Source organism: Pseudonaja textilis, chromosome 9, assembly GCF_049901715.1.
Source record: "Pseudonaja textilis isolate UNSWEBS1 chromosome 9, rPseTex1.2, whole genome shotgun sequence".
In the NCBI taxonomy this organism is placed as follows: Eukaryota; Metazoa; Chordata; class Lepidosauria; order Squamata; family Elapidae; genus Pseudonaja; species Pseudonaja textilis.
This window is the reverse complement of record NC_141998.1, coordinates 25,949,922-25,966,352: the sequence shown is the minus strand read 5'-3', so window position 1 is coordinate 25,966,352 and position 16,431 is coordinate 25,949,922. Positions and strand designations below refer to the sequence as shown.

Below are 16,431 nucleotides of genomic sequence, written 5' to 3'. Positions count from 1 at the left end.
AGACCAGGTTTTAGAAGCCTTGCCTGGACTTCAGTACCCTTCCTTCCCAATCTGCCAGTTTCATGAGAACTTTTTTCTCTTTGAGGGGAATGATAGGCTGGCTAAAAAGGGAGAAATCTCCTCTTTCTCCCTTCACAGGTAATGTAAAGATCCAAACAAAATCTGCACAATTGATCCTTCCCAAATCCACTGGAAAAGAGATGACTAACCCCAAAAGAGGTATGGCCTCCCCGAATCAGCATTCCCAAAGGGAAACATCCCCCCTCCCTTCCGCTTTCTTGTGCATGAAGAGGCTTGTTCCAACCCCAAAGAGAACACACACGCACACAGAGTTGAAAGGCCCAGTTTGATCAGGTGTTGCCATGGCAACAGATGCAGGCAGAGGATGGCTGCTGTAGAGATGCCAAAACAGGCCTGGCAGCCATTCCCAACCTCAACCTCATGCAAATCAGAGAAGGGATGCAGCCCATGACTGTGGGAGGGGCAATTTAAAGACCACATCCTTGAAAAGGCCTTTGCCGTTTCATCTACTTCTGCTCAATTCCTGAACCGCCAATTTCAGATCCTCAAAATTAGGGACTGGCCATTCTGGAAACCTAAGATTTTCAATTCCACCTGGACCAAAATTGACTCAAGGGAGCAGAACGATCCCCATGTTATCAGTTGCGCACTAAACAGACCGGATCCCTTCTGTGGACAGAGGAAGAACCTCGTGGACCGGCCAAACTCCGTCCACCACATAAAGGCCGCTATCTGGTTGACGTCTGTTTTTGTGCAATGCAAGATTTGTTCACTCTCTGCCCAAGCTCAGGTTGAGAGCATCTTATGAAAAAAGCTCCTTCTGCTTTCGATTCTCGTCCCACTGCCTGAAGTGGAAATTTGGAGTCTTACCAAAGCCACGGCTACCCTCCCCAAATCCAAATTTGATAAGAACTAACCCACGTGATTCATTTCACATTAAGGAACATGTGGTGGCTTGTTAAATATGCACAAGAAATCCAGGCCAGAAGCCAGAAACTCTGATCCAGAGCAAAGTTCTCCAAACTTGGCAACTTTAAGGCTTCAATTCCCAGAATTTCCTAGCCAGCCAACCTCTGGACTATATTATTTTAACAACCCCAAATTGAAATCAAATCCACCCAAAGGGCCATTGATGCTCAGTCCTGTCTGATGCTTTCCCCAAATGCAACAGAGGGAACAAAACTATGGAAAAGGGGGGATTTTCTTCCTGAAAATCCAGGAGCTGCTTAAAGCTCCAGCTACCAACCATGCTGGCTGCGAATTCTGGGAGTTGAAGTCCAGAAGTCTTGAAAATCGTCAAGTTTGCAGGCTCCTGATCTAGAAGGCCCTTTTCTGAAACCAGGAGACAGGGCCATTGTTTCTCTTCTGAGCTGGAACGTGACGCAAACAGTAAAAGAGAACAGAGTGTGTCTAATTGGAAAGAAATGAGCAAACATTTGAGCAAACACATGAAGTGGTGGATAGAGAGGAATCGCTTCGGTCCCAGGGAATGCAAGCGCTTTACATATTTTACGAAATCTGCTTTGGACGTTGGTGCCTCAGCAGCTCCAAACCTAGTGAATTTGATGTTGCACATTGTCCTGGAAAAACCATGGGACCTTTTTAAAATCCACCAACGTCCCAAAGAGCAAGTGAGAACTAGCCACTTTAAGAGAAGATGCTTGCTCACTCCAACATCCACTAGGAGAGAATGCAGCTTTGAGTTATCCGATATATATATATATTTTCCTGGCTGAATTTATATCCTCAGCATCAGTGAAGTTACGTTGTTAACACTACCTTTAGTTTGCTTTTGTTACTTCTACAATCAATTGGTTATTTTGCAACAGCTAAATATTTACAAACGATAGATACGTAAAGCTAGATAAAATGAACTATTGGTCTGGTAAGCTAATACCTCTTGTTTCTCGGGCCTGGTCCATGAAGCCTGGAAAGAATAGATAAATAAAACACACATGCACGCACACAGAAACACACACACACAGACACACAAAGAATAATAAATTTCTTACATATGTTATGTTGTCCTTCCCGCCACCAGCCCATCCCTTTGCCTCCATTTCAGCTACCACCATTTATGCATTTCCCCTTCATTCCGTACTCATGCACAGTCCAAATAGCTGGGACAGGAAGTGCAAGGAAGGTGACCCACTAATGGAAGAAAAGCTACCTCCATTCCCCAAATATCTATTGGTTCTTTTCAGAGACTCAGCTCATCAAATGCCGCAAAGCTACTGGGGGGGAAACGGATGCTGGGAGATTCATATTTTTTGCAAGCATTCAGGTTGTGTTGTCGGTCAACCTGTGACTTTCCCAACTTGATCTGCTGCGGTGAAGGGGTCCACAATCAGCAAGCATGACACAAAAACCAGACAATCCAAGCGACAAATGATATGCTGCAAGGAGAGGGGGACCAACACGGCATGGTTACCCCAAGGCTTCCCCAGTGAACAATGACCGCTGTCTCGCATGCCACATCCACAACTCCAGCTCCACTAGAAAACAAAACAAAAAAAAACCTCCTGTGTCTTAACTTTGATTTAAGTCAGGGGTATCCAAGCTTGCCAATGTTAAAACTGGTGGACTTCAATTCCCAGAATTCCCCAGCCAGCTGGCTGGGGAATTCTGGGTGTTGAAGTCCACCAGTTTTTTAACATGGCTAAACTTAAACATCCCTGATTTAGAGGCTGCCAAGAGGGGTGAGAAACCCCTTTCTTCACCAGAGAAGAATCCAATCCATATTTCAAGTAACAACGGCTCCAGATATTCACACAGAAATTTAAATTCGGTTAGAGGTGGACAGACATCTCATTGTTACAGTCAAATGCCATAATCTGAGGAAAAGGCCTCCAGCCTGCATTATTTTAACAACACAAAATTGAAATGAAATCCATCCAAAGGGCCATTAACGCTCAGTCTGTCTGATGCTTTCCCCAAATATAATAAGAGGACCATGGAAAAGAAATTAAGTATCAGCTACGAACCAAAGAGGCTTCAGAAACTCCTTATACAGCTCCAGAAATGCATTTCTCTATTTTCATGAGCCTATTGAGCCTAATTTTGATAAGGAACAGGAATAGGAAGCAATTTCCAACATGTAGAAACATAGTTTACAAGCCCACTGTTTATTTTTAAATTATATTTATGTGGATAACTCTCACAGAAGAACCTTGGCAGCAGTGATGGGATTCCATTTTTTTTTACTACCAGTTCTATGGGCTTGGCTCGGTGGGCGTGGCGGGGTAAGGATACTGTACAATCTCCAGTCAGAGGTGGGATTGGCCGGTTCTCCAAACTACTCAAAATTTCCACTACCAGTTCTCCAGAACTGGTCAGAACCTGCTGAATACCCACCTCTGCTTGGCAGTTCTGAGGGGGGTGGAAAGTGAGCTGGATATTTGAAGATCATGTTTAAAAAGGTATGTAATTTTTTTTTTCCGGATGGAGGTACCTCCAATCAGATGAAAGTTCAAAATAAAAAGTGCTGTAAATTGATGTGCCGCTTTACAAATAACCACGGCAAATTTGAGTGGTAAAATGTAAATAAGCGACGGAGTTATGTAGCAGAATCTTCCGCAGGGGACTTCTGGAAAAGAGAATCATACTTATTTCTATTCCCCAGGTTTATAGCCCTTTTTATAACATGACACTTGACTGACCAAAGTAACATCATTTTTGTGTGTTTTTTAAAAAGAATAATTATACAAAATCTACCATTGTTTTTACCTACAGTGGTGGTTGCAAAATTCAGCAAAGAATTGTTACCCCAAGCAGTTACAATCAAAGCTCTGGCATTCTAGAACAGGGCTGGCCAATCTTGGCAACTTGAAGACTTGTGAACTTCAGCTCCCAGGATTCCCTAGCCAGCCAGCTACGCTATTCTATGCTGGCTGGGGGATTCTGGGAGTTGAAGTCCACAGGTCTCCAAGTTGCCAAGGTTGGCCAGCCCTGATCTAAAAGACATGATAAGCCACCTCTGTTCAATTCCTGAACCATTAATTTTAGATGCTCAAAATTAGGAACGGCCAACCTGAGAGCCTAAGATTTTCAATTCCATCTGGACAGAATTGGTAGAAGGAGGATTGTTTTGGACTGGCTTCTGCTGTGGCAATTGCCTTCAACAGACGCAGGGGTGGGATGGTTAGAAGGAAAGCAGGGGAATTACAGCTAAAGGTTTCATGCCCTCTGCTATCAGCCGAAGAGATCTTGTAAACCCAGGGCTTGTGCTAAGCCCACAGAGGTCAGAGGAGAAGATTAACCTCGAGCAAAGATGCGGGAAAAATAAAACACCTGTTGTTGGTGTTAAACATCATCAACTGGTGATTCCATCCACAGGGCACAGTAGCTGGTTAAGAAAGACCTGGGTTGAAGTCCCTATTTAAGCACTAAGTTCATCGGGTGACTCTGGGCCAGTCGTGTATTTTTTCTACCCTACCTATCTTACAGGATGACCACTGCAAGGATAAAATGAAGGGAGATTCCCCCCTTCCCATGAACGTGTCTCAAGAGAAAAGATGGCAATGTAACAATAAACAACATAAAATCACTGAAAAACAAAGGCGATTATTTTGCATAGTGTGCTAAACCAAACCTCCGCCTCTTCTATCAATCATCCAGATTGGTGCAAAACATCTGGAAGGCGCTCAATCAAGAAAAGCTGAAATAAATTGATCCCTTCTTCCTTCTTTTCTTTTGAAACAGCCATTGATAATAATGGTTGATGTTTGTTTTGCGCATTGATGACCCCCAAGGATCCTTTCACTATCATTCTGCTGCACTGCACTTGGAAGGCAGCGTTGCATTAGCAAGAATGCCACAGCGCAGGCAATTGAGAAATGCACAAACCAGGATAAAATGCAGAGGCCACACTGCTGAAAGCAAAATAACAGCTGCAGCTCTCAGCAGCATGCATCAAACAAGACTTCCAGCTCACTGGCTCCACATCAGAAAGTAATCCTTAAAAAAGAAAGAAAGAAAGAAAGAAAGAAAGAACTTTCGCAGTTCTTTGGTATCAATTGTCCAACCATAGAGGTGAATGTTTCAAAAATAGTTAGCAGTTTGACAGCCATTCTTGGAAGAGTCCTCTACAAAACAGTAGTATTTTCAAGGGAAAAATGTCGTGGTGAACTTACCTGTTCCTTTGTACTATTCTCTGTGTGAAACACACCATCCCTTCCCAATGTCATCAATGCTGAAAGATTGTGGAGCTGCCTTCCCTTAAGCCAGGTCTAGCTAGGTCAGTTCTACACCAGCCTTCCTTGAACTGATGTTGGATTATTGAGTCTAAACACCTGTCCGGCAAGAAGGCCAGGTAAGGCTCTGCACTAGGGCAAAGGGGTTGTTCGGATGATCAGATCTGAAGCCTTTCCAATCCTAGCTGGAGTCAAAAGGATTTCTACAACTGAGCTATTTTGTTTCTCCTTGTGAATTCTAAAAACTAGAAGGCCCAAGAACGAGCCTTGCCAAAAATGATCTCCAGCAATCCAGTAACAAGTCGTACTGTCCTTGAAAATGATTCATCTCATGTGCCATGATTATTCCGGTACGGCAGTGTTCCCCAAACTTTTTGGCACCAAGGATGTTTCCCAGAAGACTATTTTTCCATGGACCGGGAGGAGGGATGGGGATGGCTGTTGTGGACCACCGGCGGCTGGCGGAACTGACAGCAGAATCAGACAGTAGTGAGGAGGTTAGAGAGGAACCTGGGCCATTCCTGGAGGCTGAGGAAGGCTCAGACAAGGGCTCTGCATCAGAGGCAGAGATGGGGCCAGGACAGGCTAGCAGTCATCAGCTGCCTTCAGGCTCGGACAGCTGTGAGGCAGGGGAGCTTCTGGAACCGGTTCCCAGCCTGCGCATGCGCAGAACTGCCAAAAGGAAGGCACAATTAAGAACTCAGGGTCGACGTGGGAGTAAGGCCATAGGTGGACAGTGAATGGCCCCTCCCATCAGGATTAAAAGAGAAGCCAAAGAGGAGAGAGCTTTTGCAGAAAACAACTCGTTCTTTCGTTCGTTCGTTTGTTCCAGCCTTGTGGAGATCTGTCTGTATAACCCAGCCCTTCCCTGCCAGCACTGAGTGTGGAACTATTTACTGGGGAGAGTTCCAGGATTGATAAAGGTCTAAGCTCCTTCGTATACCTTCACAAGACTGTTTGCCAAGCCTTTGACTGACAGTGAATGAAATTAATTCACATTAATGTAATAAAAGAGGTTTTTGCCGGGACTCAGAATTGACTTAGTGTTTTTTGGGGAGGCCTAAGACAGAACAATGGGGGAGGGATGGTTTTGTGCACAATCTAGATTCCCCGCAGGTGCCATTTACAGTAGGGTTTCACGTGGCTCCGTTCCTAACAGGCCATGAGGCTGGGGAACCTTGCTGTATGGTACAAAAGAGTCCGATCCATTTGGTGTACCCAAAGCCCACCTATTGGTCTATCAAGGCAATATCCTGATCAGTAGGAAGCCCTCAAGAAGGGGAGCCCTTTCTTAATATGATGCTGTGATGCTCTTTAGCCTTGGAGTTCAGATCTCAATTCCTTCTCCTTTTAATAGGAGCATTAGTGCAGGACTTGTAGCTATGGGACTTTGGATCTCAGGTTCTGCAAACATCTGCCTTTCCCACCAGATCCCAAGGGCAGGAGACAAAACCCAGATCCCACCTGGCAGGCTTGGTTTTTTTTCCCTTTCCAAACTGCTAATTATTTTTGCCAGTAAGGACAGAAACAACTTCCAGAAGTGAGCAATGACAGGTAACAAGCAAACACAGAGGCAGCCATGGCTTTTGTGCCTGAAATTATGTGCAGCGCGAGTATAAATGCAGGCGATCAAGAGAAAAGGGGAAAAGAACCATCCACAAGCTAATGGTGTTCCAGAAAAAAACTTTTTCGGGTTCTCCTTTGCCCCTCACCCCCTCAAGGCGACTTATAAACTTGGCAAGAACTGCTGGAATGGCAGTGCACGCTGAAGCCAGAGCATTCAAGACTGGAATCAAGTTGATTCCGATCACCTCTTTGTTTGTTGCAAGGCTCTTCTTGGTCACGGCTGGATGGCTCAACTTCCAACCACCTCTTCAAGACATTGAGGGTGCACCCTGGGTCATCACATTATCTGACTGTTTATCTATCTGTCTGTCTATCGATTCGTCTGTCTATCTGTCTGTCTGTCTGTCTATCCGTCTATCTATTTATCTATCATCTGTCTGTCTGTCTATATCATCTATCTATTTATCTATCTTTCTTTCTTTCTTTCTTTCCGTCTATTTATCTATCAATCATCTATCTATCTGTCTATCTATCTGTCTGCCTGTCTGTCTATCCGCCTATCTATCTATCGATCTATGATCTATCTACCTATCATCTAGCTCTATCTATTATCTATCTATCTATCCGTCTATTTATCTATCACCTGTGTCTGTCTGTCTATCTATCTATCTATCTATCTATCTATCTATCTATCTATCTATCTTCTATCTATCTATCTATCTATCTATCTATCTATCTATCTATCTATCTATCTATCTACCTATCATCTATGTATCTCTCTCTCTGTGTGTAATATTTGTATTTATTTATACAGTAAATAAATATAAATATGTTGTTTTGAAGACAATGGGTGATCACACCAAATATTGGCTTGATCTGGATTTCTCTTCTGTTCATTTTCTTTCTATTTTGTTAAGTGACACAAATAAACTATTAACACTTCTAAAAAAAAAGACATTGAGGTTGGATTCATTTGGTTAGGAGACTGGCATTAGTCCCTTTCAAAATGCTAGTTTCAAATTTAGGTCAAGAAGACTATGGAAAAATAAGGAAGTGCGCAACGAGTCGATCACCCTCATCTTCTGGAATGAAAAACCATCATGACATCAGAGGTCTTCTGTCCACAATGGCACCATGAGACATGTGGTGTCACTTGCTGGTTTCTTGAGTATAGATTTGCACCCTGTCATTGTGGTGCTTAGGCAGCTTTTCTCAGTCAAGGCCTTCTCTCTGAGCCCCACTATTTTCTACAGGAGGGGGGTCCAACCTTGGCAACTTTAAGACCTGTGGACTTCTACTCCCAGAATGGCTGTGGAATTCTGGGACCTGAAGACCACAGGTCTTAAAATTGCCAAGGTTGGACACTCCTGCTCTACATTATGCTAGACTACTACTGCCATTTCTCCAGACAGCCTCCCAGGAGAAGTCCTGCTGTCTGTGCTTGGATCTGTAGCTTGCCACTTCACAAACAGGGTAGAGATTATCTTCTCTGACTTAGCAGTTTTCCTGTGACTTTCCTGATTTCCTGCATGAAAGTCCTCTTTTTTGCTTTAAAAAAAAAATTGCAATCATGTCTTCAAGGCATCGAGTTGATGAAGGCTTTGTGGCTCCAGGTTTGGATTCAGATAGGACTTTTGGCCAGATTTCCATGCTGGGAGTGGGCTTCCTGTGCTGGTCCAATTCCACATCAACAATGAGCTTCCTTCAGCACTGGAGCACTAGGTGCTTTCAGAGGTTCAGGAGCTATTTCTGATATTGCCTGAGCACAAATTATGATTATCTACGCCTGACGTTCAAAGCTTTGGTTTCAGCGTGCACAGCTGCACAGAATCCCGTCTCTCCCTCCGTCTTTGGTTTCTACTACCTGGGGCTAAGAACAGGAGGGTCTAGGAGAAAGCCATACCTTCTCTTCACTGCTGATGTTTCGGGAAGAGGTCCTCCAAGTGATGGAGGGGATGGGATCGCCAGAGGCCTCGCAGGTCAGAATGATCTGCTCTTCCAGCTCCATTGCAGTTTTGTTCTCCACAAAGGTGATTTGGGGTTTTGCTAAAGGAAGAGGGTTAAAAAGAAACAGAGACAGACCACAGTTGATTTGGCAGTTGGAGATCGCAAAGCCCCCCTTCTCCTGGTAGCTCATTGTTAAGGAGAAGCTCCCTGATTGCTAAGGGGGCTACTATAAAAAGTGCCATACGATCCCCGCAAAAGTACATGAGGCAATTTGCCTATATGGACACATTCTGCATATTCGAATGGGTCTAAATTAATTGCGGGGTAAAAACCAAACAAACCAAGTTTTTGTCATCTTCCCCACCCCCAGAAAACAGCAGTAAAGCGATTCAGTCTGGGGAAATTCACTAGGCACACTCCTTTCAGGACTTAATGGACTAGACGTCAGGATTCCAGCAGTTACTCCAATTAAATCATGAGCCTCAAGCCACACTCCCAAAACTAAAAAGGATTTATTAGAAGTTAACATGCTGGCATTAGCCTGGGCATAGCCAACTTTGAGATACATGATTCACTGTCGCCCTTAACCCTGCTTTCCCCCACACACCCCTAGGTGTACCATCCAATGAAACACGTCCATAGCCAAGAGCCATCAATCATGCTCTCCAATTAGATTTTTGCGCGGCAGAAACTTCAGTCATCTAATCAGTCTTTGAAGAAAATATGAATGGAATGTACTTTCGATACCACACTGCTGCCTGCTCTTTGAAACTGCCCCCTTCTTTCTGTTGACAACTATAAAATGTGTATACAATATGTTTTGTGAGTTGACACTAGAAACTTAAAAAAAACACACACACACACAAAGTGGACATGTAATGGAACGTATTTGAAATAGACTTAATTCTGTCCTTGACTTGCTAGTTAATAAGCCAAATCCAGCTGCCAAGACTCTGGCTTTGAAGGAAAACAAAAAGAAAGACCGAAGAGCTGTGAGGACAGCTTACCGAAGACTTTGAGGTGGACAGTGGCATCATGTTCGCCCGCTTTGTTCTCGGCAATGCACACGTACTCAGCCTCGTCGTTCTTCTCCACTCTGTGGATGGTCAGCTCAGAGCCATCGTAACTGAAGCCGTACTTTTCCTCATCCTCCCCTCGTTCTATTGGCTCTCCATCCCTGCGGGAGAGAAAGCCCATGGGCAGAAATGGACGTTATCTGAGACAACGATTGGTTTCTGTACATAATTCAGAGGCTGCCAGAGTCGTTGTGACTCTAGAAGGCTTACAATTACAACAAAGCTTCTGTGAGCAAAACAGTCAATTCCTCATGCTTTTTTTTTTCATGCAACTTAATCATGGCCAAGGCATTAATTAGCTGGGCTGCTTTCCTAGAGTGTTGTAAACTGACTGGAGTCGTTCGATAGAGAGATGCGTGTCATATAAATTTAATAAATAAATATGCTCTGAGATCACTGGTCTTCTATAGTACTAGGACCCATTAGTGTACCATGGGAAGAGGGAGGCACTTTGGTCCAGTGATGAAGGCACCAGAAACCAGGAGACAATAAATTCTAGGCATGATTCCTGTTGGGTTTGGGTCCATCACCAGGAGATGGTGAGTTCTAGTCCCGCCTTAGACACAAAAGCCAGCGAGATGACTTTGGGCCAATCACTAGGAGACAATGAGTTCTAGTCCTGCCATATCCACGAAAGTTGGCTGGGTGACTTTGGGCCAAGCACCAGGAGATGGTGAGTTCTAGTCCCTCCTTAACCATGAAAGCCAGCAGGATGACTTTATCCAGTCCCTCTCTCTCTCAGCCCAACTCACCTCACAGTGGTGTTGTGGTAGGGAAAGTACAAGGCGGAAGAAGATGTGTTGGATGCATTTGCTACCTTGAGTTATTTATAAAAATAATAACGATGGGACACCAATGAATACGGGAGCAAGTCCCCCCTCCCATTCCTCCCGCCACACACCAACCCCTGCTTACTTGGTCCAGCTGATGAAGGGCTCTGGGAAGCCGTCAGCATCGCACACCAGTTTGACTGACTGGCTGAGATTGGCAGTGGCGTTGACCGTCCCCTGCCGAGAACGAACGGTGGGAGGCACTGAAAGGAAAGAGGGAAGTGGAGTAAGGTGTGCAGGCCCCTCCAGTGGCAAAGGGGGGTGGGGGTGGGCGAGACCCCCTGTGGAGCAGATTCACGTGGTGGGCCTCTCTTCTACTTTCATCTTTTCTTGGCATGGTTACTAGAAGGCAACCCGATCCCAACAGACTGATTAGAATTTGAGGGCAACTGTTCTTCGTCCCTCTACGCGCCCTCTTCTTCTTCTTCTTTGTTTTGGGGGGGAGGGGGGGGGACTTTGATTCATTTATCAAAATATAAAACACAAAGAAAAATGGAAATGATGGGAAAGTAAGGGAGGAAAAAGCAAAGCACTGACTTCCGACTCATTTTTTTTTAACACAGTAGAACAAGAGAATAACATACAGCCTCAGCTTCTTACTTTTATATAGTATCTAGCCCAGGGGTGTCCAACCTTGGCAACTTTAAGACTTGTGGACTTCAACTCCCAGAATTCCTTAGCTGGCTGAGGAATTCTGGGAGTTGAAGTCCACAAGTCTTAAAGTTGCCAAGGTTGGACACCGCTGATCTAGCCCTTTCTACAACAACAACAAAATCTATCTAATCAGCAAAACCCAACATTTCAATCCCCCCACCTCCATCTCAACCCCAAAGTCCAGAAGCTCTTTCCAAGTGGAAACAAAGCTAGCTGCATTTTTGTTTCTTTAATTAAAGCTAAAAGTGAGCTCCATCTTCTGAATAGGCCATCTTTCTACAGAAAAAAACACATGCATGAATCCGAAAACATGTCCAAAGAGCCATCTGTTATTTTTAAGGTTTGTTAGCATCATAGTGCTTATATTGCTGCATTTGACTGCTTAAAGACATAATTGGATGCAGAGCACGACAAGAGGAAATAAAAAGTTTAGAGTTCAGCTTTCACTGAAAAGGATGCCCACTTTAATTGCTCAGGTTTATGCGATCGGCTGTCAGAGTCCTAAAGCTACCCATTCACACGTTTATGGCTTCACTAGTGGTTCGAGAGTACCAATCCATGTGTGCATTTGGCGGAGGCAGCAGTGAAGAGGTTGAGTAACTGGCATGTCTAAATGTTCAGGATGGTATTTATCAAATCATGGGAGCCGAAGGCACCAACACAACACCTGCACTTTTTTGTCAGGGTGTCCAGGGACTTGAGAAACATGACCTGCTTGAGATCCAACCACAGCCAAGGATCTGAGGACAATCTCTTCTAGCTGCCTTGGAAATTATCATGGGATAATTTATTATGATGGGATGACAGCGGCCAGACTATCTTCTAGCTTGTCCGTAACTCAGAAGGGTTAAAATAAGAACAAATGGCCTCTCTATCTATTCTTTCATTTCAAGGTTGCCGAATGAGCTCTGCATTCTAATTCTAATCAGTGATCAGAAAGAAACCACCTGTCTGCTAGCAATCCTCCTTCCTTCCCAAATGGATGTTCTCCAGAACAGAGGTGAACCGAGATGGGTTGGTCTGGAATTGTTGGGAATGGTCACAGGTGAACAGAGATGGGTTGGTCTGGAATTGTTGGGAATGGTCACAGGCGAACAGAGATGGGTTGGTCTGGAATTGTTGGGAATAGTCACAGGCGAACAGAGATGGGTTGGTCTGGAATTGTTGGGAATAGTCACAGGCAAACAGAGATGGGTTGGTCTGGAATTGTTGGGAATAGTCACAGGCGAACAGAGATGGGTTGGTCTGGAATTGTTGGGAATGGTCACAGGTGAACAGAGATGGGTTGGTCTGGAATTGTTGGGAATGGTCACAGGTGAACAGAGATGGGTTGGTCTGGAATTGTTGGGAATGGTCACAGGTGAACAGAGATGGGTTGGTCTGGAATTGTTGAGAATGGTAGCCTTGGCCTTCAAGAGGATGCAAGACTCCAGAGACCTGAAAGGGATGGACAATACCAGGTGCAGCACCCAAAGCTCATGTGCCTTCTAACCAAAAGATGCTCACCATTCACGATGATCCGGATATCCCTGAAGTCCACCTCTCCTCGGGCCAAGATCCTCCCTTCGCAGCGATATATGCCCTCATCGCTTTTCTTTATCCCTCTGATCTGGAGGTAGTTATTGCTCAACACCACAAACCTCACTGGAAAGAATGGAGGAGAGAAGCTGGTAGATATAAGCCTGGCCCTGAGGAAGTCCTAATTCTCCATCTTGGGCAACTTCATAGTAAGACATGCATTCCAATTGAAAGAGATTCCTGGAAAGAGCCAAGTCCGATCAAACCCAACCACAGTTACTGAACTCAGCCTACAGTTTGCCTCCCAGATCTTTAAGCTACCTCTGGCAGCTTTAGGCCAGCAATCCAGGCTTCATTCATTCTGGCGCTTTGCTCTCCAGAAGTAATCTAGAACATTCAAGTTATGTGGAGGACTTCCTGCACACCTCAAAACACATGCATGCACGCACAGGCGCACACACACACAAAGATGCATACACTTACCATCTTTCTTCAGGACCACATCTCTGCCCATGTGCTTCCACATAATTGTGGGAGGCAGTGAGGAGACAATATCACAGATAATAACTGCATCGTCTCCTTCTTTGAACTCCTGTGGGCTGGGGGCATGTTGGAAGGTCAGTTTCTCTGGAAAGTAGATGCATAGGAAGGGAAGAGTAAATCCCGAGCCGGTCAGAGTTCATGCAGCAAACAGGCTAGGCAGATGAGGAGAGCTTTGCCTCTTTTCAGCTCTAGAAGAGGCCAGGGACCTTGCAAATCAGCTCCTGGAGCAAGTCGCTAACCACTAGGCTGCTAATGGGTGCCTGAGAGCTTTTCAGTTTGGAAGTTCTGCCTTGTCAAATACTGACATGAAGCTACGAGAAGGACCCAAAAATCATTTACCTTAATAAAAACATGGATTAACTGAAAATGCATATCTCAGGGGTGAAGGTTGGGCTTCCTTATCTCAATCAGGTACCCATTTCAGAAAGGACTTTGTTGGTAGTAGTGGGATTCAATTTTTTTTACTACTGGTTCTGTGGGTGTGTCCTGGTAGGCGTGGCAGGGGAAGGAGACTGTAAAATCTCCACTCGGAGGTGGTATTTGCCGGTTCTGCGAACCACTCAAAATTTCTGCTACCGGTTCTCCAGAACTGGTCAGAACCTGCTGAATGCCACCTCTGGGAGAAGGCATCATAAAAGTTGCTTCTTGGGTATTCTATGGACGATGTCTCCATCCTTGGTCACTTTGAGACTTGTGGGCTTTGGCTCCCAGAATTCTGAGAGTTGAAACCCACAAGTCTTAAAGTGGCCGGGTTTGGAGACCTCTGTTCTATGGGGCAGGATTCCTTACAGAGGGGAAAGTTCTCTCATTCCCCACCCAACCCTTCCTTCTCCAGCCCAACCACTTACGAAAGATCTTCACATTGAGAGTGGCCTCTTCCTCCCCTTCTTCACTGGAGACCACGCATTTATAGATGCCGGCGTCATCGATGTTAGCGTTGTAGATGGTGAGAGTGGAAGAATCATCTGACCGGACCACGGAAATGTGCTGCTGGTTTGTCGTCAGCTTATCGCCATTGGGGGCAAACCAGAAGATTTCTTTGGATTTGGCATCGCCAGTCACTGCAACCAAGGAAGGAATCCAAACAGGAGCTGGGTTAGGGGGGCTGCTGGGTACGTGACGCTGGCAGCCTTTCAAGACAGCCAGACCGAACCAAAGTCACGGAGGCCAACACTGATTTTGTTGCAAAGATCTAGAGATGGATTCTTGCAAGTCTGGATGCACAATCATTTATTTATTTGTTATTCAAATGTATTGGCCACCCAACTCCAGTAGACTTTGGTCTTCCTTCCACTTCTCTTTATCTTCTTGAGAACCAGGAAGGATCTTGCCTGAGATGTTTTAAATTTAATTAGTTTAATTCAGTGAACTGATTGGCCACCCATCTGACAGTGAATGACTCTGAGCAGCTACAGGATTGAACTAGAAGACTTCCAAGGTCTCTCCCAGCTCTGTTATTCTGTTATTATTTCTTCCCTGGACTCAACCCTCTTTTATCTGTCAGTTAACTCAGCTATTGCATGAGGAGAAGGTACAGCTCTATTCAGTGGGTTTACTCCCATGTAAGACTGGATTCAACACCAGATTGTGCAGCTACTCACCTTGACATAGGAAAAACTTGGATTCTCCAACAGGCACCTCCACCTTATTTGGAACTATGTTCACCTGAAGAGAGACTGAAAGATTGAAAGAAGCACCATGAGGTTATAATGCTCACCAAACAAAGAAAGGAGTCATCTAATATTAATTGCAAAACTGAATGTCCACACATGAGTGTTAGGGCCAGATTAAGACTACAGTCAACAGGAGTAGTGATTTACCATCAGCTTATCCAGTACATAGGAAGTGAGGTCTTGGCAGCACAAGGAAACAACAACAACCAACAATTTAACAACAACTGGGGGCCCACAACACCCCAATCAACCAATAAGAAGCCACACCCAACCAGGCGCCACATAAATACTATGCACAGAATTGCCCAGAGCAGTGATACTCAATGTTTTCTTCACCATGGAACCCCTTCAAGGTATCTTTTGTGGCCACAGGCCCCCAAGACTTAAGATTTAAATCATAACTTTTATTCAAGACCTTCGGTGATGACATCATGCCCCCCTCCCCAGAGGTCTGCAGACCGCAGGCTGAGAACCACTGGCCTCAACCACCCAGCACCCAGTCGAGAGAAATTTCCTCAGGATGGGCTCCTGCTCAGAAGACTAAACCTCTGGTCCCAGTGACCGATCCAGATGGGATCCTAGGTCAAGACTGTTAGGGTACACATTATTTCCACAGCAAGGAAGATAAAGCAGGAATGGTTAAAGTGATGATTTTACTCAAAAGAGGAAAATACGTTTTGTATTTGGCTATCACTTCTGGAATCTGTGCTTGTGAAGGGAAAAAAAACCTGAAACTTTGACTTTGGTTTTGTTGATTAGAAAGATTTGGTCTTACAGGCCTGGCTAGTTATATATTAATGTCTAAAAGCAGGAACAGTTGAGGTTGGAGTGAGCTTATCTTGTCCTGGGCTAATCAGAGTTGGAAATCAATCCCTTCTTTTCTTTCTTTTCCTCTTTTCCCTTGTATCTCACTCTCCCTTTTCCCCCGCTCCTTTTCCGTCCCTTAATTCCCCATTTCTTTTTCTTCTCTTCTCTGCAGTTTATATAATAAAATAAAAGTGTAAAAAGACTGTTCCTGTAGTGAAGATGCTGTATGGATTTCTAGCAAGATTATCGGCAGAGACCTGAGCACCCTTGCGACATAAAACCAGAATACATCTAGTTACAAAAGTTAAGAAAAGCAATTTGAATGATTTCTCTGTCAGAATTAAGAGGTTTTCCGCTACTTCCTTTCCGCTCGCATGGCTTCACTTCCCCCCCGTCACCCTGCCATTAATGGGCCAGCTACTCTTTTACTCTGTTTTATTTCTGGGTAATCCAATTTTGCCCGTCCATTCTCCTTCAGCATAATTCACTCCCAGGCAGAAGAATGACAGCACTGGGGATCATCATCATCATCCCAAGGAAAGGCTGATTAGATTTGGAGCAGCCAAGACCTAAATAGCCAGGAACTGAGCAGCTTCCCTGCCTT

General features: G+C 44.7%; 1 protein-coding gene across 12 annotated transcripts in view; it reads right to left on the bottom strand.

Annotated features, from left to right (window-relative positions):
• NCAM1 (neural cell adhesion molecule 1) overlaps positions 1-16,431 on the bottom strand; it is a 153,608-nt gene that overhangs the window by 43,886 nt on the left and 93,291 nt on the right. For 6 of the 12 annotated variants that reach the window (XM_087939229.1, XM_087939231.1, XM_087939234.1 and 3 more), the window contains exons 2-9: positions 14,949-15,023; positions 14,196-14,408; positions 13,288-13,431; positions 12,793-12,930; positions 10,718-10,835; positions 9,734-9,903; positions 8,683-8,825; positions 1,919-1,948 (exon numbers count right to left, since the gene is read on the bottom strand). In XM_087939229.1, coding sequence (XP_087795355.1) covers positions 1,919-1,948; positions 8,683-8,825; positions 9,734-9,903; positions 10,718-10,835; positions 12,793-12,930; positions 13,288-13,431; positions 14,196-14,408; positions 14,949-15,023 — 1,031 coding nt within the window. The remainder of the gene's footprint in view (positions 1-1,918; positions 1,949-8,682; positions 8,826-9,733; positions 9,904-10,717; positions 10,836-12,792; positions 12,931-13,287; positions 13,432-14,195; positions 14,409-14,948; positions 15,024-16,431) is intronic. The other 6 variants (XM_087939232.1, XM_087939233.1, XM_087939239.1 and 3 more) reach the window with 1 other exon arrangement.